General features: G+C 54.9%; 6 protein-coding genes across 6 annotated transcripts; 4 read left to right on the forward strand and 2 right to left on the reverse strand.

Annotated features, from left to right (window-relative positions):
* Nucleotides 1–401: 401 nt before the first annotated feature.
* HMPREF1541_05409 (uncharacterized protein) lies at nucleotides 402–1,610 on the forward strand (the record flags this gene model as incomplete). The annotated part of the gene is made up of 1 exon (XM_008719749.1): nucleotides 402–1,610. One exon carries the CDS (start codon nucleotides 402–404, stop codon nucleotides 1,608–1,610), a length of 1,209 nt encoding a protein of 402 aa, XP_008717971.1.
* A 1,178-nt stretch (nucleotides 1,611–2,788) lies between these two features.
* Nucleotides 2,789–7,780, reverse strand: HMPREF1541_05410 (uncharacterized protein; the record flags this gene model as incomplete). The annotated part of the gene is made up of 1 exon (XM_008719750.1): nucleotides 2,789–7,780. One exon carries the CDS (start codon nucleotides 7,778–7,780, stop codon nucleotides 2,789–2,791), a length of 4,992 nt encoding a protein of 1,663 aa, XP_008717972.1.
* A 367-nt stretch (nucleotides 7,781–8,147) lies between these two features.
* HMPREF1541_05411 (uncharacterized protein) lies at nucleotides 8,148–10,007 on the reverse strand (the record flags this gene model as incomplete). The annotated part of the gene is made up of 1 exon (XM_008719751.1): nucleotides 8,148–10,007. One exon carries the CDS (start codon nucleotides 10,005–10,007, stop codon nucleotides 8,148–8,150), a length of 1,860 nt encoding a protein of 619 aa, XP_008717973.1.
* Nucleotides 10,008–10,811: 804 nt separating this feature from the next.
* HMPREF1541_05412 (uncharacterized protein) lies at nucleotides 10,812–12,543 on the forward strand (the record flags this gene model as incomplete). The annotated part of the gene is made up of 3 exons (XM_008719752.1): nucleotides 10,812–11,043; nucleotides 11,090–11,500; nucleotides 11,585–12,543. 3 exons carry the CDS (start codon nucleotides 10,812–10,814, stop codon nucleotides 12,541–12,543), a joined length of 1,602 nt encoding a protein of 533 aa, XP_008717974.1.
* Nucleotides 12,544–12,985: 442 nt separating this feature from the next.
* HMPREF1541_05413 (uncharacterized protein) lies at nucleotides 12,986–14,314 on the forward strand (the record flags this gene model as incomplete). The annotated part of the gene is made up of 1 exon (XM_008719753.1): nucleotides 12,986–14,314. One exon carries the CDS (start codon nucleotides 12,986–12,988, stop codon nucleotides 14,312–14,314), a length of 1,329 nt encoding a protein of 442 aa, XP_008717975.1.
* Nucleotides 14,315–14,976: 662 nt separating this feature from the next.
* Nucleotides 14,977–19,686, forward strand: HMPREF1541_05414 (uncharacterized protein; the record flags this gene model as incomplete). The annotated part of the gene is made up of 1 exon (XM_008719754.1): nucleotides 14,977–19,686. One exon carries the CDS (start codon nucleotides 14,977–14,979, stop codon nucleotides 19,684–19,686), a length of 4,710 nt encoding a protein of 1,569 aa, XP_008717976.1.
* Between the last annotated feature and the right edge of the window lie 273 nt (nucleotides 19,687–19,959).

A 19,959-nucleotide genomic window follows, 5' to 3' on the forward strand; every position in this document is an offset into this window, starting at 1 on the left:
GTCGATCGAGACTCCCTAGGTTGTACCAAAGTTCCTGTCGGGCTGTGAAGTGGGGTTTAGATGCAACGGGCAAGGCGCAATAAGGCACCCCCGCCAACGTGGTACGCACCTCGCCGCTGACCAACCCAGGCGCTTGAATACCTGCATTAGCTGCAGATACTCGACATCTTTCAGAACTCAGCCCTGACCCCGCTTGCGTTCATGTGAACATGTCGCTCGGCCTGGTGGCTGTGTGTCACCAAAAACCCTGTTGGAAACATCTGGCAGCATCATGTCTTATATGTGATCAGTCCCTCTCGCCAAACCAGCAACTTCCTACATGATTGGAAGATTCCCGACTCAGATCGTTAAACCCCCATTGGAACAAAGCCTAGTGAGTAACACGCCAGTCTCACGCCATCATGTCTGTCGGATTCGGCGAGGCACTCGAGGCCATCAAGCTAGGCATCGAGCTATACCAGAAGGTAAAAGCGAGTCGAGAAGAGGTCAGCAATATGGGAAATCGACTCCGAGAAGTCAAGATCCAGGTCGAGCTAGCCCAAGAGCTTCTCCCGCGCCAGGACAGAGAAAACGTGCTCCGGACAACGAGCCCCAAGCTCTTCGATACCATTCACGACACGGTTCAGGAAATCAAGAAGAACGCGAATGTTGCCCATACCATTCTCAAGGACTGGAACAAAATCGGAAGCCGCCTGAAGGGCGCGGTTTGGATCAATCCGACCATGGCAGACTTCTGGTCCGGTGTGCTCAAAGGCAAAGCCGGTGACCTTCGCGACCTCAACGACAAGCTAGTCGCAAATCAGACGACACTCGATAGCTGGTTCATCAAGGTGGCCGCCCTGGGATTCCTCCAACCGCAGCAGCAGCAGCCACAACCCAACCTAGCCCCGTCCCCAAAACCACGCAGACCCTCTCGGAGCCCTTCACCAGGTCCACGTCCACCCTCGAGCGTCATCTTCATCGACTCCTTCAACTCCGGCCGCTCCGTCATCGGCCAATCCTACCTCTTCCTCCTCCACCAATGGACCACCCTCACCAAAAATCCCTTCATCCTCACCAAATGGGACTCGGCCGGCCTCCGCGTCCGCTCCGGCTCCGCCTACATTAAAGAACTCAGCAACCTCACACCCCCCATCACGAACCTCACCCCCGGCGAAAGCAAACCCTTCAGCCTCGCCCTCTCCGCCCTCTTCGACAACAAAATGTTCAACTACCCCTACAAAGCGCCCATCCGCCAGAACGCCAGCAATCGCCGCGCCCGCGGCCTTCCCGCGGACCTCTTCTCGGGCTACGACTTCATCCTCGTCTTCACGCGCGACGAGCGCGACATTCTCGAGAAGCTGCGCGACTCGGTGGGCGGAGCCTCCATGGTGACGCGCAAGGCGAATTCGCGCGCCCGCATCGTGTTGCTGGGCGAGTATGGCCACCACGCCAACACGGAGATCCCGCCGCCCGCCAAGAGCGATGATGAGGCCGAGTCGAGAGAAAGTTGGCAGAGGATCGCGAGAAAGATCAAGACGTGTATCAAGGCGTTCTTGACCAAGGAGACTGGGTGGGCGGCGCCGCGGAAAGAGGATGGGCATTTGCAGGGGCAGCCGGTGCAAACGTAGGAGTAAGTCTGGAAAATGCGGCTTTTGGTGCTATGATCCGTGGGCCAAACATGTCCGTTCCCTCAACACGAGAAAGGTCGAGCAGGTGTTTGGCGACCCTACGATTTACACGCCACATTGATCATCGATTCTCAACCACCCACGTGAAGTCCCCCTCTACGCGTGGAAGTCTGTTCATCCATCGCCATCGAGCGATAAAGTCAACGACACCTGAATCTTCAGTCCTGAAGACTACCTGCCCACTTGCCCACACCACTTGATGTTCCTCAATTGGGTGCGATCTATATCCAGCTGGTCCCCTGGTTCAATGCGACGCAACTGTTACAATGATGAGACCGCGAAAGTTGCACCTATGGCAGAGATGATTGGCGTCAGAGCAGGTAGCCGTATACGGTATATAACCTGCCGCTTCGGGTATCTACACAGCTCCCAGCGGATGCGGGCCTGAACGCGTTAACCACTCGGCTGGTTAACCATCCAGCTGCCCCGCTCGCTGCGATGTTCCCATAATGGCAGCTCCCCCACCCCCCCTCAGTCCGCAAGGTCTAGCTAGTCCACCTACAGCATAATGACTGTTGAACGCCGGGGGAGACGCAGATTGGGAAAAGATTTGGGACAAGCAGAAAGCGCTTCGCATGCCACCAGTGACCACACCCAGGCCACGCGCGCAAGTAGTGAGAAACAGGACAGAAGCAGAAACAGTAACAGCAACAGCAACAGCAGCTCATGGCTACACCGCCTCAATGGGTATATATGTGTGTGTTTATGTATGAATATTCATACGATGATATATACATATATACCAATATACACAGAAGCACAAGCCCGCTGTGCCGCTGGCTGCTGGCCGCTGCCCAACTGGCCGCTTAAGAATGACACGTTATTGTTGTTGTTATTGATAAAAACGATGCGATCGCTGACGAAAGGGGGGTATCTGAAAACGACAGTGCGAAGCAGAGACACAAAAGCAGAAAGGGGAGGTGACGGGCAATCCAACACGAAACCACTTCCCATAGTCGACCACAAACGAGATCGACAACAACAACAACACCACCACCAGAAAGAAACCTTCATTCCCTGCATCTTCATCTCCGATCATCCAAAGAAGGAAATATTTTTGCCCAATCACCCACCAAGGATCGTGGTTGCAGGCACTCGCTCACTCACTTGCAACACATTCAAGCCTCACCACCACCACCCACCTCACCCACACGATCCGCATCCCCTTCATATCCCCTCTCGGCGCCACCAGCCACCTTACTCAACATGCCGGCCATGCGCTCATGGTCCGCCAGGTCCTCGGCGCTGATCTCGTTGAGCTGCTTGATCTGCTCTTCGATGCCCTTAAGCTGCCCACTCACATTACTTTTCTTGCCGTTGGGGCCGACACCACCACCACCCCCTTCCTTCTGACTTTGCTGCTCGTCGTCCGCACCACGACTCTTTTTCTTCGCCGCCTCAGCAGCCAACGACATCGGGCTCGCGGCATCCTCTCCATGCCCGGAAGCGGTATCACTCGTGGGCGTTTCCGGCTCCGCACTCGCCCAGCGACTGGCTGACAGGCCACCACTCTTTCTCGGCTTGTCCTTGTCCTTGTCCCCGGACTGTACTGCAGTCGGGGTGTCGGGCTCCACCGCCCTCGCCGCCTCTCTGGCGGCCTCTAGCTCGCGCTCTAGGACACGCACCTTCTCCTCGAGCTCCGCCACGAGCGTGATCTTCTCACCCTCCATTGCGTGCAGCCGGCCCTCGGCGTCCTTCAGCCTTCCCTCCCACTCCTGTGTCTCCTTGACACGCACTTCACTCAGCCGGTCGGCATAACCGCGCTCCATATCCGCCATGCGGGCACTCATCTCGCTGATCTTTAGGATCGCGCGGTCGCGCTCCTCCTCAAGACCCTGCACCTCCTTTTCGTGTTCCGCTTCGGCTTCCTTGGCTTCGCCCTCCACTGACTGCAAGATTCCTTTGAGGCTTTGCACTTGGAACTGGGCTACTTCGATATCCGCGGCGGCTGACTTTGTCTGCTGCTCGAGCGCGCGAATCTGTTCGGTGGATTCTGGAGAGGCTTCGGTCCGAGCTGCCTCGAGAGCTGCAGCATGTCGGGCTTCGACTTCGTCGAGGGTCTTCATGGCACTGTTGGCATCGGCTTCAAGCTTGGCCACACGAGCGGCGTGTGCTTGCTCTAGTTCGGACAGAGCAGAGGTATGCGAGCTGGTGAGACGGGACTCGAGTTCGGCCAGGGCAGTCTGGTGACTGTCTTGGGTGCCCGTAAGAGCTCTATTATGCTCCTCCTCAAGGGCGGAAAGCTTGTTCTGGATATTAGTCAATTCAGCCATGTTAGACTTCTGCAACTCTTCACGCTGAGTAGTCAGAGCGGTGATTTCGGCAGCTTTGGCCTCGATTTCGCTCTTGAGGGCTGCGAGCTCAGTAGCCGAGGCGGCCGCCATTGACGCGCCCTCTTCTCGGGCTGTCTCGACTTCAGAGGCATGTGACTGCTTGAGCGTGGAAACGGCAGCTTCATGCTCAGACACAAGGTCAGTCAGCTTCTTCTCGTGAGTCTTGGCTACTTCTTCAAGCAAGGCCGAGTGGTCGCCCTGTGCCGCGGCTAGATCGGCTTGCAGCTTTTCGATATCTTGAGTGTGCTTTTTAGTGATCTCGTCTAGTAGACTTGAGTGGTCTTTCTCTGAGGCTAGTAGCCTGGCCTTGAGTTCCTCGATCTCAGCCGTGGAATCCGACCCGGCGTTGCGGATGCCCTCCAGCTCTGTGGCATGAGCCTGCTTGAGCGCATCAATGGCTGCCTCATTTTCAGTCGAAAGATCTGCAAGCTTTGACTCATGTGCCTTCATGGCATCAGCCAGCTTGGTAGCATGAGCAGTCTGTGCATCAGCAAGCTCCGCTTTGAGCTTCTCAATCTCAACCTCAGAATCCTTTCCAGCATTTCGAATGGCTTCGACCTCTGTGGAATGAGCTTGCTGCAGGGCCTCAACCGTCGTTTGATGTTCCGTCGCAAGATCCGCAACCTTCGACTCATGCGTCTTGGAAATGCTGTCCAGCTCGGACGCATGCGAGCTCTGTGCTTCAGCAAGCTCTGCTTTGATCTTTTCGAGCTCCGCCAATGATGTTGCAGAGCTGCCTCGAATGCTGTCCAATTCACTGTTGTGCTTCTCGGCTAGGTCCTCGATCTCCTTTGCGTGCATGGATGCTAGCTCCGTCAGCTTGGACTCGTGACCTAGGAGTTGCTCTTTCAATGTTGCCTCATTGAGTTGAGCCGACCCGATCGCCTTTTCATGGTCGGCGCTCAGTTCCTGAAGCCTGTTGGAATGTTCTGCGCGAAGAGAGTTGAGCTCGTTTTCGTGTGCCGCGTTAAGCTCCTCGTGCTTGGTAAGATCTGCATGTGCGGCCTTCAGCTCCTGCTGATGGGAGGCAACCGTCTCTTCGAGTTTCTGTGCGTGTTCAGCAGCAGCCTTCTCCATTGCCTGCTTATGATCGATCGACAGAGCTTCGATTTTGCTTTCATACCCCGAGACAGCAGCCTCTCGTGCCTCTTGAGCTTTCTTCTCAGCGTCTTCGTGGCCCTTTGAGAGATCGCTTGTCTTTGAGCGCAGCTCCTGCAACTCCGTCTGCAGAGCTTCGACCTCTCCGCGGCTTGCCGCAAGCGCATTTTCTTGCTCTCCCTGGGCCGCCTCTAGGGCCCGTAAGGCCTCTGCCTTTTGTTCTTGCGACGCAACATTAGCGTCACCCAGCTTCGTGCTCATATCATCGAGTTGCTTCGTGAGGGTCTCAATCTGAGCCTGAAGTTGAGCCAGCTCCATTTCCGACTGTTGGCGAATGTCTTCCAAAGCCTTTTCCGCCTTCCTTGCATCCTCCTGGCCGACCTTGCTTGATGTCTCGGCTCTTGACTTCCACTCATCGAGCTCTGCCCGGAGCGTCTCAATCTCAGACAGGCTCTTTGAAAGCGCCATCTCGTGATTGCTGCGGGCTTCTTCAAGTGCTTGCTGAGCGCTGGCAGCCAACTCACTTGCCTTATCGGATTCGGCTGACTGAGCCTGCAGCACTTCGAGCTGAGCTTTGAGGTCGGCGACCTCGGCAGCGCTTTTCGATAGTGCGATTTCGTGATTCGCACGAGCATCGTCCAATGCCCGCCGCGCACTAGTAGTCTCCTCCTCTACTTTGCTGGAGCTAGCAAGCTCAGCCTTGAGCTCCTCGATCTGCGCGGTGAGGGTCGCAGACTCAGACAAGCTTTTCGCCCGCGCAGCATGGTGATCCATACGGGCAGACTCCAGCGCTTGCTGTGAGACAGCGAGCTCTTCTCGTGCTTTGCTGGCATCAACCGACTGGGCTTTCAGCTCCTCGATTTGGGCACTGAGGGCCTGGACCTCAGCACGACTGCTCGCCAGTTCCGTTTCGTGAGCCTTCCCAGCAGCCTCAAGCTTCTCATTCAGGTCGGAAATCTGCTTGTTCAGTGAGTCTGCGGCTTCGCGGCTCTGGACAAGCTGCTGGTCTTTGTCCTCTGATCCAGCTTGGAACTTCGATTTGAGGTCCGCAAGCTCTGCATTTATAGTCTCCGTCATGGACTTGCTTTCTTCAAGGGCTTTCTTGTCATCAGCTCCCTCGGTGGTCATTGCCTCCATTTTCGACGTCAGGTCTTCCACCTGCCCCTGTAGAGACTCGATCTGCAGCTTGTATTCTGCAATATCACTTTCGTCGCCCCTGGCTGCCCCTTTGAAGGTGTCGAGCTGTGACTTCAGGTTTTCGACGTTGCCGGTCAGCTCCAGCACCTGCACACGAGAGTCCTCCAGGTCTTTCTTCGACACTTCACCATCTCCAGTGGTGGCCTCAAGTTTAGCCGTAAGCTCCTCAACTTGTCCTTGTAAAGAGTCTACGCGGAGACGAGCATCACTCAATTCATCTTCATGCCCGCTCGCTTGGCTTGTAGCTGTGTCAAGCTTGACGGTGAGGTTATTGACTTGAGCTTGCAGCGATTCAACAAGGGTCTTGCTCTCACTGAGGTCGGTTTCGAGCTTGCTTGCGTTTGTGGCAGCAGCTTCGGTAACTTTACCCTCATCAGCTTTCTCAGCCTGTAGCACAGCGGCCTCAAGCTTAGCTTCTAGATCGCTGATCTGAGTTTTGAGCAATTCCTCACGCTCTTTGCCGGCATCGAGCTCTTTCTGCAATTCTTCTGATTTGTCTTCCGCACCAGGCTTAGCCAAGCCGAGTATTTCTTTGTCCTCCTCCGCAATGGAATCCGCCTCGGCGAGTTCGTCCTCGGTAGGCGCCCGGCCATGGTCCTTCTCGAATTGCCGGACTTTGGCCAGGTCAGCCCTCAGTTTCGACGTGCGTGCCTCCATCTCTTTCTCGAGCATGTCCTGGTCTGTTTCCGTGCTGCCATCGTCCACCATAGCTGCCTGCAGCATACTCGTGACTAGTTCATACTCGCGGATGCGCTGCTCCATCATGACGGACCTGGTCGATTTCCTATGGCCAAGTGAAGGACGAACAGGTGCTTTGGAGGCTCCAGAATCGACATTTTCTTTGTTCTCATCCGCGCTATCCTTGACCGCGGGCGAGGCGGGAATGGTGCTCAGACGTTTAGCCCCGGTGCCTGGGACGGTACGGCTGGCGGACGTGGCACTGCCAGCCGTACCAGGGCGGCCTGTACGGCTCGCAGGAGTTGCTGGGGTCTTTCTTATGCTGGAAGGGCTCGTGACGGATGGACGAGTGGTTGTGGTAGGTCGGGCGGCGGTTTTGCTTGCAGGAGTGCTAACCGCGCTTCTCGTGGTCGATGTAGTGGGGCGATCGCTGCCGGTGCTCGGGGCGATTGACATACGCTTGGGCCTCGCGGAGATTCCATCTTTCTTGTCATCCGCCTTGTCCTCGGCCACCGAACTAAGGGAAGTGCGGGACTTGTGGGCAGTTGCGGCAGATGGGGTGGTAGTGGTGGTGGTGGGCGGCCTGCGGGCAGTGCTCGTTACGGTGGAACGGACCGGCGGTTTACTGAGGGACGACGAGGTAGTCGTTGACCTGGATGTAGGAGGTGGCGCGGGCCGAGAAGAGGTAGTGGACGGAGTGGTCCGCGATGTGGTGGTAGTCGACTTGGGTGCGCTCAACGGCCGCCGAGCCGCGGCGGTGCCAGCCTTTGGGGTCGCGTTCTCATCCTTGAGTTTGTCGGCCATGTCTAGGTTGGTGGTTGTATTAGGATAGTTATTAGGTCTAGAAGAATCAAATGCAAAAACGACCAAAATCACGGCAAGAAGAAGCAGTAAATGTTGCACGTGCGATGAAGCAGTCCCCTGACTCAATCTCAAAAGAAGTTGAATCGCGGGACGCGACTTCAGGCTTTCCGCTGGGGCCCACTTTCTCGCCAAGGAATAGCTAGGCACCGTGTTCGGGCTTGATTTGTTTCCGGCAAAGGGACGGTTCGTGCCGCCTGATGAGATGCCCAAAGTGAGGCGGAGACTGTACCTAGAGAGGACTGCCTAGGATATACAGCATCGTCACAAGGCACTGAAGTACGCAGACACTCAGCGTAAACATGGTCAATCAACCTGGTACAGTAATCAACCACTGCCAGAACGTGCGCTCCTCACCGGGCAGCCCTTCAACAAAACCCATCATGCGGTGCTTGAGGAAGGCCGCTTGACGCATCAAGTTGTCCACATCGCGCCTCCCAAACTGGTCGCCGTAGTACTGGTGAATCAGTAAAAAGCGATCCTTCCCGGTAAGACGCTGAAGTGCGCCCACGAGGATCTCGTTCTCTTCTGCAGTCCACTCATCCTGAAAGGGCCCATCAAGATCCATAGTTGGCTCTCGGTGGATTCCCGGACGAGTGGCGGGCGCTGCAGGCGCTGCAGGCGCGGCAGGCGCGGCAGATCCATCGGGAAAATCGTCGATGTCATGAATCGGAGGCGGAGGAGGTTGTCTAGGTTGTCTAGGTTGTCGTCGCTGTCGCCTCTCCTCTTCCTCGCGCTGCATTTTGGCGTGGAGCTCTCGATGCAGCCTTCTGTTGTGCTCGCGAACGGCACGCTCTCTCCAAGCAAGTTCCTCTCTCGCACGTCTGCGATTTGTTTCTGCCGCAGCCACTCGCCTTGCTTCTCGCTCCTCAAAGCGTACTTTGTCTTTCTCGGCCATTAGCTTCTCAAGGTATTGCTCGTATCTCCCCTGGATTTGCTTCACGCTCGCAGCGATCTTATTGCGAGTCGGACGACGGATGCCTGGAGGAAGGGTTGAAGGACGGGGCTCCCACTTTAGGGCTTTGTCCAGCGTTCTCCCCAAATCCTTGAGCATCTGCACAAGCGGCACCACTTCATCCTCAGTCGCATCAGAGGTTGGTTTCATACTGTTCAGCGCCGCCCTTAGCGTGCGCACCATTTCGGGGATGATCCACTGATAGAGGTCTTTGCCGCGTTTGGCATTCTCATGTGCATTTTCATCCGGTGCGACTTCATTGACCTTTCGCATTGCGTTTCGCCACGCCGCAGCTGCTGCTTCGTACCCGCCATGCTCTTCAGCGCCCTCGTATGACGTGTTCGCGTTGCGGACCTCCTTAAAAGCATCACCACCCAAAGCAGACTCCGGCGCATGTTGCAAGGGTCTGCCGCCGGCAGCTTTCTTGGCCGACTTCTCGGCCGCCTCACTGATACGATGACCAGTGATCAAGAGTGTCGCCCACGGCTCTTCACATGAATGTAGCTCTACGAAGGGCTCGATGTCCTTGAACAGTTCTTGGCGCAAGTCTTCCTCTCTAAGATCTACCTCGGCCTCTCCTGCTTGTTCGTCGTCGTCGTCGTATTCTTCTTCTTCTTCTTCTTCTTGCTGCTGAGGCCGCCTAGGTGGGTTCTCCTCAGTCTCAGCATCTGGAGCTGTTGCCCCCTTGTTGGCAGCTCCATTTTTCTTGCCTTGCTTCCGGACATTGGACTTCGTTTTCTTCTTGTTGGATGGCCGCGAAGCGGTTGTGTCGGCGAGATCGACGTTTGGATTTTCTTCCACATCCACAACAGCCTGGCCCTTGAGGGGAGACGGGTTGTTCCGTGCAGCCTTGTTGAGCATCTTCTTCTTGCCCAGAAGTGGAGGAATGACGACCTCTAGATTAGATCCCTCTGGCACCGCGTCAAGATCGTCAGGGATATCAAACGTGGCATTCTTGTTGACACTGTGTCGGGGAGCCGCAGTCGACCTGCGTGTCAGACCACGGCCAGATGGCTGGACCGTTTCGGTACTGGCACCCGAAGATCTAAGTATGCGCGTACTCTCACTATTCCTAGATCTTTTGGAGGGTCGTCCATGTTGCTCCCTGGTGGCTTCCTCGTTTGCCTCTTGACGTCCACGCTTTCCGGTACGTGGAGGCTTTGGCGGTCTCTCGCGTTCCTTCGCAGCCGGAGATTTGTTGGCGGCCTCGTTCATCCCAGCAATAAGTTGCGCATCTACGGCATCTGTCGCGGCGTTTTCATAGTCCTGACCCTCTTCATCGACTGGGAGACGCGACTCGGTGTTGATCTGCGCGTTCTTCAGACGACTACTCTGTCGCGCTGTTATAGGATTTGGGGCAGCAGACTTCGGCATCGTTCTAGCTGTCGCTGCTTCATAGTTTGATTGATGCTTCGACGTCGACGCTGTAAACGCGTGCCAGCAGCGGTGATTATCGCGTGGCAAACAAGTGCAAGTTGTTGTTGTTGTTGTCCGTTGCCGAGCTGGGAGGTTGTTAGGGTTGGGGTTGTGGTTAGCGCTCGCCCGCCGGGGAACCCTGACCGGCCGAAATCCCCGCATCCCGCTCTAACCCCCAAACGGCGCCATTGGAGTTGCCCGCGCGCCAATACTTCGCCAAGAGCAGTCGGCATCTGCTCTTGAACAGCGACCGCTCCTCCCACCATTCTCTCCACATCTTTACTGTTCACCTTCCTTCCTGAGCCGGCCAAGAGCGAACGGCGGAATGCATGTATCCTCCCAAGACGCACTAGAAGCGATCAAGTGGCATGGCATTGATAAGACAACGTTGAACAAGATGGTGATAGCCGCTGATCCTGTAACCATACCGCGCTCAACGACTAGGGTCAGTGGGCAGTCTGCTGACGAAACGGCGAAATCCCCCGAGTCTGTAGCGAGGTTCTCCAACGAGGGCGGGATATAAAGCTCCCGGATTCTGTCAAACTGATTGCGACTCTCTAGCCGTCTCCTCCGGGTCTCTGTCAGACCTTACCTTTGTTGACCATGCGCTTCTCAAGCAGTCCTGTCGTGCTAACGCTAACAGCAGCCACGATAAGAGCCCAGTTGCAGTATGGTGAGAACCAGCGTGGCATGATCAAAGACAGTGATATCGTGGCACAGGCTTTCCCAGATGTGGAAGGCATCGAGCTCCTCTCGCCTGCGTTTATAAGGCCAGAGACAACGTCTCCTGGGTGGTCCGATGGCACGGATGGCCCAACCGATGACGTTGAGATGGGTGGGATTGATTCAGCCAACAATGGCCTCTAGCTGATCATATATAGATTACTTCTACCGGACACTCGCCAGCAGAAACGAATGGTTAACTTACCTTGCAGCTGAGTTCACCTCAGAGGAAGGTCGTGCCATCAACTATCTCTACTTGTCTGACCAGAGCGTCAACAGCACGAAGCTCAAGGTATACATCCAAGCCGCAATCCACGGAGACGAACCCGCTGGCGATCAGTCGGTTATGGCTCTTCTAGGGAAGATGGATGCCAACCAGACCTGGGCAGCCTCAATCCTGGAGAAGATGGATATCAAGATCTTGCCACGATACAATGTCGATGGTGTGGCTTACTTCCAACGTCAGCTGGCATCTAACTTTGACGGCAATCGAGAGCATCTTAAGCTGGCCAGACAGCAGTCTCGAGACATCAAGAAGGTCTTCATGGACTATAGCCCTCACATTTCTGGTAAGGCTCTCTTAGCACAGTCACTGTCGTATTCCAAGCTTTCCCCTTAAAGTTGTTGACTCGACCTGACTGATGCATCTCTAGTTGATATGCACGAGTTCAGAGCTCCAGCGGTCTACGGTGGCGATTACCAGCACGGTTCAGATGCTTTGATTTCTGGCGGGATCAATCCCAACATTCGTCAAGAGATCCGTGATTTGCTGTTAGATCTCTTCATCCCAGCCATGGGCGACCGGCTTGAATCCCATGGTCTTCGGTGGGAGCCATACGTGACCGGCTCTTCCAACTCTACACCTGGCTCTCGGATCGAGTTTGAGGAGGCTGTGACCGAAGCCAGGACCGGTCGCAATGCGTATGGACTGACGCAGACCGTGTCTTTCTTGTGTGAGATGCGCGGAATTCGCCTCGCTGACCAGCACTTTCAACGACGCGTAGCTACAGCTCTCCTCAAACTCGAAACTATTCTTGAGACTGCCCGCGATAATTTCGACAATGTGTTGTCCACCATCGAGGATGCGAGAGAATCATTCATCAGCAGCGACGATGACATTGTCGTCACCGATTACTTTACCCCCAAGAACCGCACGTTTACGATGGTGAACCGAAACACGGGTGAAATCGAACAAGTTGACATTGACTACTGGGTATCCACGCCCTCCGTGGCAAACTTGACACGGCCACGACCGGAAGCATACCTCATCCCCAAGACGTGGTCTGATGTTGTTGCGAAGCTAGAAAACTATGGACTCGAAGTAGAGACTCTTGACTACGAATACCGTGGTGTTGTGGAGGCGCTCAACATTACTTCTTCCGAGCTCGACGACAGTATCTACGAAGGGACTGTGCTAAACACGGTTACAACAGAGCCCATGTACAGAGAGGTTGTTCTTCCTGCCGGTAGCTACCTGCTCAGCACAAGGCAGAAGAATGCGGCATTGGCGTTCATTGCTCTTGAACCCGAGAACATCGACTCCTTTGTCACTTTCAACATCATCCCCATGGACGTGGGTGACGAGTATCCTGTCTTCAGGATCATGGAATAAAGGAGGTGGCAGATGTTCGAATGGCTTTGGAAAGCAATATAGACACGTACCCTCGGCCTAGCAGCCAGCATTTAATGATACGCAGAAGGATCCGCTCATTCCCCTCTGACGGCTTGCAATCTCATCTTTCGGTCCTCGAGTGGAAGCCCGGAACCTAGTCCTGGCAATGCAAGACTCGTGTCTCGTGTATTCACGTAGTGCTCAACGCGTGGAGGGGCGACTTCGGTGCTGGATATTGAATTGTACGGTCTCCAGCAGGCTCCGCCGGATTCAATGGTCTTGGCGCATGCCGTCATCTTTGTTTCGCCCTCTTCACATTGTCCGGGGACGTCTACACCCATGCCATTCGAGAAATGTTTGTAGATACGTCCGTTCAGCACGCAAAGCTACTCAGTAGTGTGTCTACAACCTGAAACAGAGCGGGCGAGAACGCTTAGTCGCCATGCCCTTCTCAACACTGGAAGTTGTACCAAAGCCCTCCAGCCATGTCTTCCAGAAGCCAACCAAGCGAATCCACGATGGACCGGATCTACAGTCATTCCTCACCTCCTATGCATATCGAGATATCATGACCTTCATACTCCAACTCAACCATGCCACCGTTGCCCGTAGAGTCACAGAGGGAAACTCAACTACTCTGCACCAATGGACCCTTGACTCACCCAACTTAGAATACTCGGACCCGGTGCAACGCCTCCGTACCCTGATCAAGAAGTTGGAAAGTCTCATCAAAGACGTGCCTCCAGATACCGGTCCCCGGCGGTTCGGCAATGTCAGTTTCCGAACCTGGTACAAACTCGTCGAAGATCGAATAACGAGTCTGCTAGCAGAGACACTTCCGCCTGATCTCAGCCCTGGTATTGAGGAAATAGGTGCGTACTTGTTGGGCAGCTTTGGAAGTCCCCAGAGACTGGACTATGGGACGGGCCATGAATTGAGCTTCTTGGCTTTCCTCGGATGTCTCTGGAAGCTTGACTATTTCCAGAAATCAGCGCCCGGCGTTGAGGAGAGGGCAATAGTCCTTGGTGTATTTGAGGAATATCTGCGGCTCATTAGAACGCTCATAAAGGTCTACACGCTCGAGCCTGCTGGTTCGCACGGAGTATGGGGTCTGGACGACAACTCCTTCCTCCCGTATATCTTCGGCTCGGCTCAACTCAGCCCGGCAATCTTCGAGGAGAATGAAACACCTACAGAAGGCTCACTACCAGAGGCACCCGAACCAAGCTCGGTGTCGAAAGCCAACCTGGTCGATAAGGAAAAGGGCCAAAACATGTATTTCTCCGCCGTTGCCTTCATTTTCGAGGTTAAAAAAGGCCCATTCTGGGAGCATAGCCCCATGCTGTTCGACATTTCTGGAATCAAGGACGGTTGGGGAAAGATCAACAAGGGTATGGTTAAGATGTACAATGCTGAGGTACTGTCCAAATTTCCGGTCGTGCAACATTTCCCATTCGGTTCACTGTTTCGATGGGAGAGAGACCCGGCAGCGAAGCTACAACCCGCCACAACTCATAACAGCAGCCAGCCACTCCGCAACCCGGGAGCCAATGCCCCGAATGTCGCGGGCAGGCCAGGAAATCAGGCAGCGACTGCAGCTCCATGGGCAGGTCGTCCCCCACCACCTCCTGCTGGCTTTGTCAACGGCGTAACGCAAGCCCCATGGGCGAATCGGACGTCAGCCCCGCCGTTGAGAAGTAGCATGCGCGCTCCCCCGAGCAAGCAGGAGCCAGTGATACCGGAGGCGCCAAAAACCCATGACAGGTCGTGACGGGCGGGCAGCTTTGCGCGGCCGATAATGGTCCCGTCCTCAGATCGATGGCAGAAGGCACGGCAATGATGGCGAAGGTCGCTGTTGGTTCATGTCGGTCCCAGATAGCATCGAGGTACATACCTTGATGATCCTCATTGGCAATCGTCTAGCACGGTGGAACCATACACCGCTCTTTAGGTAGCGCGTCGCAAGAGCTCTGAACGCGTTGACGCGTTGGGTCGGCATGGCCAAACCTCCATCATAAGGATATATCATGATCCAAGTCTGACAACCCCCGCTCCTCGCACGAACACACTTTAGAGGTCGGAAAGGTTTTCGTCATGGAATGTAGTATGGTTAACGGCGTGGCCCTGATGACTCACCATGATTGGCTGGGAGCCAGCAACTATCCCGCACAATGCCTCGTCCCCCAACTGGACCTACTGCCCCTCAACACCCGTCGCGTCAACTCTCAAGCTCACATTCACTTCAAACAGTAGCCGTCAGCTATCGACATACGAGTCCCCGTCAGCAGTCATGATAGTCGCGTAACATCGCTGGCTCCTTCCATACCAGTCATTTCCGTCACCCCGCGCAGCCTTAAAGACGCCGTGGCACATTGAGGTCACAGCGGGCGCATGAGCCGGGCGAAACGGGACATATCTGGCTCTCTATCACACATGAACTACCGGCTTTGGGAAGCTCTTATACAAGATGATGCTGAATCACTTCGGCAATACCTGGCCAATGCCACCTATATCGCCACCGCGACGAGATCCTCCGGTGGCCCGCCGGGAGCGCCTGCGCTGAAGATCGGGAGCCCTGCGTCCCTCGGAACTTCACCAAGTGTACCTCAAAAATTCAGGAAGTCATCAGGCAGTGCGCAGGCTACGCCTCGCGGGGGAAGGGCGGGCGGCGCAGCCTTGACAAGAGCGGATGTGAACACGAAAGACAGCTTTGGGCGCACCTTGTTGCACCACGCCGCATCTCAGCATGGCGACTCAGCTCACGAATTCGTCAAGGCACTGCTCCAAGTACCGTTCATTGATTTATACGCGCAGGACTCAGAAAGTGGTTGGACTCCGCTTCATCGTGCGTTGTATCAGGGCAATATTGCCACCGCGCAAGCTTTGATGCAGCGGGATATCCAAGATGCTACGGATTACACAACTACTGCGGCTCACACCAATGCTGGCGGGCTTGTGAAGATCAAAGACCATGAAGGCAACAGCCCTTTCGAAGTGTTCCAACTGACGATCGCTCCTCGCGTCATACAGGCTACGCACCACGCAATTGGCGCTGGAGATGACGAAGAGAGCTCTCATAGCGTAGACCTGAACGACGATGGTGAGGACGAGCGTGGCTTGTCGAAACTAATTGACCGCTACGCTGTCAATCTACAGGGTGATGAGGTTTTTACATTCGGGAGCAATAAGAACCTTACGCTGGGCACAGGAGACGAGGATGACCGCCATTTCCCAGAACGCATACAGCTGAGGCGGCCTGACCATCTGATAATACGCCTGTACCAGGATCACCTGGCCGAGCGAGCCTCGAAAAGCCTGCCTGAAGAGGCAGGAAAGCACCAGGCATTACCCAGCTCCGTTGCCGAGGTCCCATCTCTGATTGCGAACAAGCCGATCGGAATCCAAGACGTGATCATGTCCAAGTTTCACAGCGCGATTCTCACCAACGACCCGATCTCCAATCTTCATATCTGCGGTTTTGGGGTCGGTGGTAGGCTGGGGACTGGCGACGAAAGGACTTCATTCTCCTACAAATGTGTCCAAGGCGGTGGCCTGGCAAAGAAACGTGTTGCGACCATTGCTCTCGGTCAAGATCACACCATTGCTATATGCGCACAAGGTGAAGTCTTCACTTGGGGCAGCAACAGGTACGGCCAGCTTGGGTACGCATTACCAGAAGTTTCCGCGAAAGAGGTACCGATACAGCTCGTCCCGAGGCAACTTTACGGCTTCGTTAAGAAAGAGCTTGTCATCGGAGCTACTGCCTCTGCTGTTCATTCTGCAATCTACACCACGTCTGCACTATTCACCTTTGGTAAGAACGAAGGTCAGTTGGGGCTTATGGATGCCGATGCCCGCTCGTTGAGCCATCAAGTTACCCCTCGACGCGTTGCACCCTCTGTCTTGAACACACCGATTGAGTCGGTGTGTGCGATCGATCGCGCTACTGCGGTGTTGCTGCAGAGCCATGATGTGATCGTGTTCACGCACTATGGTTACACTCGAGTGTCTTTCAGGTTGGAAGGCTTCATGAATTTCTTCAGCTCGGATAGCCAAGTTCCAAGAGTCGAGCACAATCATATCACAAAAGTCACTGGTGGTGGCAACGCTCTCGCGGCCATGTCTACGCTTGGTGAGGTCTTCACTATCGATGTTCCGAAAGTAGCAGACTCCGTACCATCTAGTACGTCGACAACGAACCCGTCCAAGGCACGCAATGCCTTGCCACCATCTAATCGCATCTGGTCGTTGAGAAAAGGCCATATGTCTGCTACAGATGTTGCGGTTGGACAGGACGGCTCCGTCATCCTTTGCACCATGTCAGGATCTGTATGGCGAAAGGAAAAGCGCGCCAACATCAAGTCCGTGAGGACCAGGCAGACATCTGGCCCGAAGCCGAAAGATTACAAGTTCGTTCGCGTGCCGAATTTGACACGTGCAATCGCCGTGCGCAGCAATGCGTTCGGCGCGTTCACTGCCGTTCGGAAGGATTGCGACGTTACAAAGGAGCAGCTTGCTGTTGAGTCGCCGGCTCTGTGGGCAAACATGTTTCCATTGCTTTCTTTCCACAATTATGGGGAGTTGCAAGATGACTCGGTTCTTGCTAATCCTCCTGTTAGGTTCTGGGTACCTTTGACCAAGGGGCCTGATCCTGCACATCTTAAAGCCGCCGTTATCACTGCTAGTGATGCCGAGACGGATATCCAACGAATCTGCCTGGACTTTGAGCCGCTGGCGGAATCACAATATAACCTCTGGATCACCTCCAACACTACGGATGTGCGCTTTCCCGTACATGCTTTTGTTCTCACTGGCAGAAGCAGCGTTATGCGCTCTGCTCTGGCACGGATTCAACAATCTTACTATTTCTCCATTCCTGATGTACTATCGGTCGAGTACGGAAAAGATGGCCAGATCCAGCTAATGTTCCACGGCGCGGACTTCTTGACCCTGGCCAATCTGGTACTGTACCTATACACGGATGAAGTCATTGATGTTTGGCACTATACCTCGAAGGCTCTCGCATCCGCGTCCAGGTATAGAGCAGTTCGGACGGAACTTATGAAGATTGCTTCGGCGCTCGATCTAGGTCAACTCGAGCGGGCTGCAAGGCTCATGATTGATCCTGTGCGAAGCCTGGCTCACGACATGGAGAATGCTATCATTGACCCGGACTTCTTCTGCGACGCCGATGTCATGATTGAACTCGCAAATGATGCGGAGCTACCAGCACACAGTGTCATGTTGACGGCAAGGTGTCCATTCTTCGAGGGTCTATTCAACGGACGTGCAGGCGGGTTTTGGATGTCTGCAAGGCGTGGTCTTGCCGAGCAGAAAGCGGAAGCCATGCGTGTCGACCTGAAGCACATCGACTTACAGGTCTTCCAGCTTGTATTACGCCATCTCTACGCTGATACCGGCACCGAGATTCTTGACGACGTCGTCACGGAAGATTTCGATGAGTTTGCGGAACTCTTACTCGAAGTCCTCTCCGTTGCGAATGAGCTCATGATTGATCGACTTTCAGAAATTTGTCAAAGCATCCTGGGCAAATATGTCAACGTTAAGAATGTTTGTCACCTCTTGAACACGGTTTCGGAGTGCCAGGTGACGGAATTTAAGAATGCAGCTCTCGAATACATATGCCTCAATTTGGAGACCATGCTTGAGCAACGACTCCTAGAGGATCTCGAACCAGAGCTCCTGAGCGAGCTGGATGAGGTCGTGCAGCAAAACCAGCTTGCTTACCTACCGTTTGCCCGCAGCAATCGGGCTCAGAACGAACTCCTTGACCGCTATCCAGAGCTCATCGAGCGGCTTGAGGAAGGCAAGCGTCGCCGAATAGATGCAATGCGTCTTCGGTCGTCTCTTGCAGCTGCACAACAGCGTGAGGAGGCGATGTACAAGTTCAAGGTGGGCAGCGTGGAGAGATATGGAAGCTCGCCGATGCTGGCACGCAAACATAGTGGTGTCGACAGCAGTGAGACCACGCCAGAACCCAGCCCTGCAATTCCTGCTAAAGATGGTGGCGATGACCTTCCATTTGACATGGACGAAGATGGGCCCCTTGGATCGCCGTCTCTGCCTGCTCAACCACTCTCACCTAGACTAGAGCCACCGAGACGCCGCACTCAAGCTTCACTGGCCAGCAGTATGGGAATGTCGCCTGAAATGGGCTTGAGCCTTGATGACGGCGGTCCGCTAACGGCAGGACGGCCTGTATTCGATGCCACATCTCCACCATCTGGCGGCAAGCTGGCCTCGACATCCTCCAAAGTACCATGGCAGACACCTTCTCCCGTCTCAAACCGCATCAATCTGAGGGACATTATGAGTGAGACACCTAGGAGCCGTGTCTCTAGCCTGACCCAGTCACTGGCCAAAGCTGAAACCTTGCCTGCGAAACCTCCCCAAAAAATGTCCCAAAAGGAACGCAAGAAGCAACAGCAGCAAGCCAAGCAACTGGAAGCGGAAGCGCCCAAGTCGAACGATGTCTTAGCTAGTACACAGAAGCCAAGTTCGCCCTGGCAGAATGTTCGCAAAGCCAGTGGAAGGGTTGAAAGTCCCAAGTCTCAGCAGACACAAGTTCCCGCCAGACCCGCAATGACGATGAGACAGACCGTTTCAGGCGCCTCTCCCAGCAACAGGAAGCCTGATACACCAAGTCTTGGCAGCGTCTCGGTAAGCAAGCTGGCTCAGCCGGTGATACAGTCAATTCGACATACACCTGCTCGGTCATCTACGACAGGCTCAGTCGATGCGCATACGTCCATGGCGGACATTTTGGCCCAGCAGCAAGGGGAGAAAACAGCTATCAAAGAAGCAGTTGCCAAGCGCTCTCTGCAGGACATTCAACAAGAGCAGGAGTTTCAAGCATGGTGGGACAGTGAAAGTCGACGAGTGCAGGAAGAAGAGGCGCAGGCCTCCGCTGCCACAGGTCGTCGCGGCAAAGGCGGCCGTGGACGTGGAGCGCGACGGGCCGGTGGAAGAGGGGGTGGCAGTGCGAAAACCATCAGTGATGAGCAACAACAAGTCCCCAAAGTCCAGCCGCAGGATGGGGGTTTGCGGCATCCGCAGCAGGAGAATGTTAAAGGAGGCGGTGCCCAGCGAGAACGTGGTCGAGGCCGGGAGCGTGGCCAGTGATGATGATGCATACTTACGGTAGGTACACTTTTGGACGTTCATGTACACAAATTCCCCGCAAGCGAGGGGAGATCAGGTTACCCAGAGATAGACGATCTGCGCAACGCACAAATGCACATGTTTGATACACGTTGTCAACTCGACCGCACTGTCTTTGTGTAATGGTCCCCGTTACGGATAGCGTCGCTGTTGCCTCAAGAGGTGGATCGTGCTAGCTACTACAAGCTGCAGCCCGCAGCTCGGCTATGCACAGTCCGGGTCAAGGCAGCCGCC

Source organism: Cyphellophora europaea, assembly GCF_000365145.1.
Source record: "Cyphellophora europaea CBS 101466 unplaced genomic scaffold supercont1.5, whole genome shotgun sequence".
Lineage (NCBI taxonomy): Eukaryota > Fungi > Ascomycota > Eurotiomycetes > Chaetothyriales > Cyphellophoraceae > Cyphellophora > Cyphellophora europaea.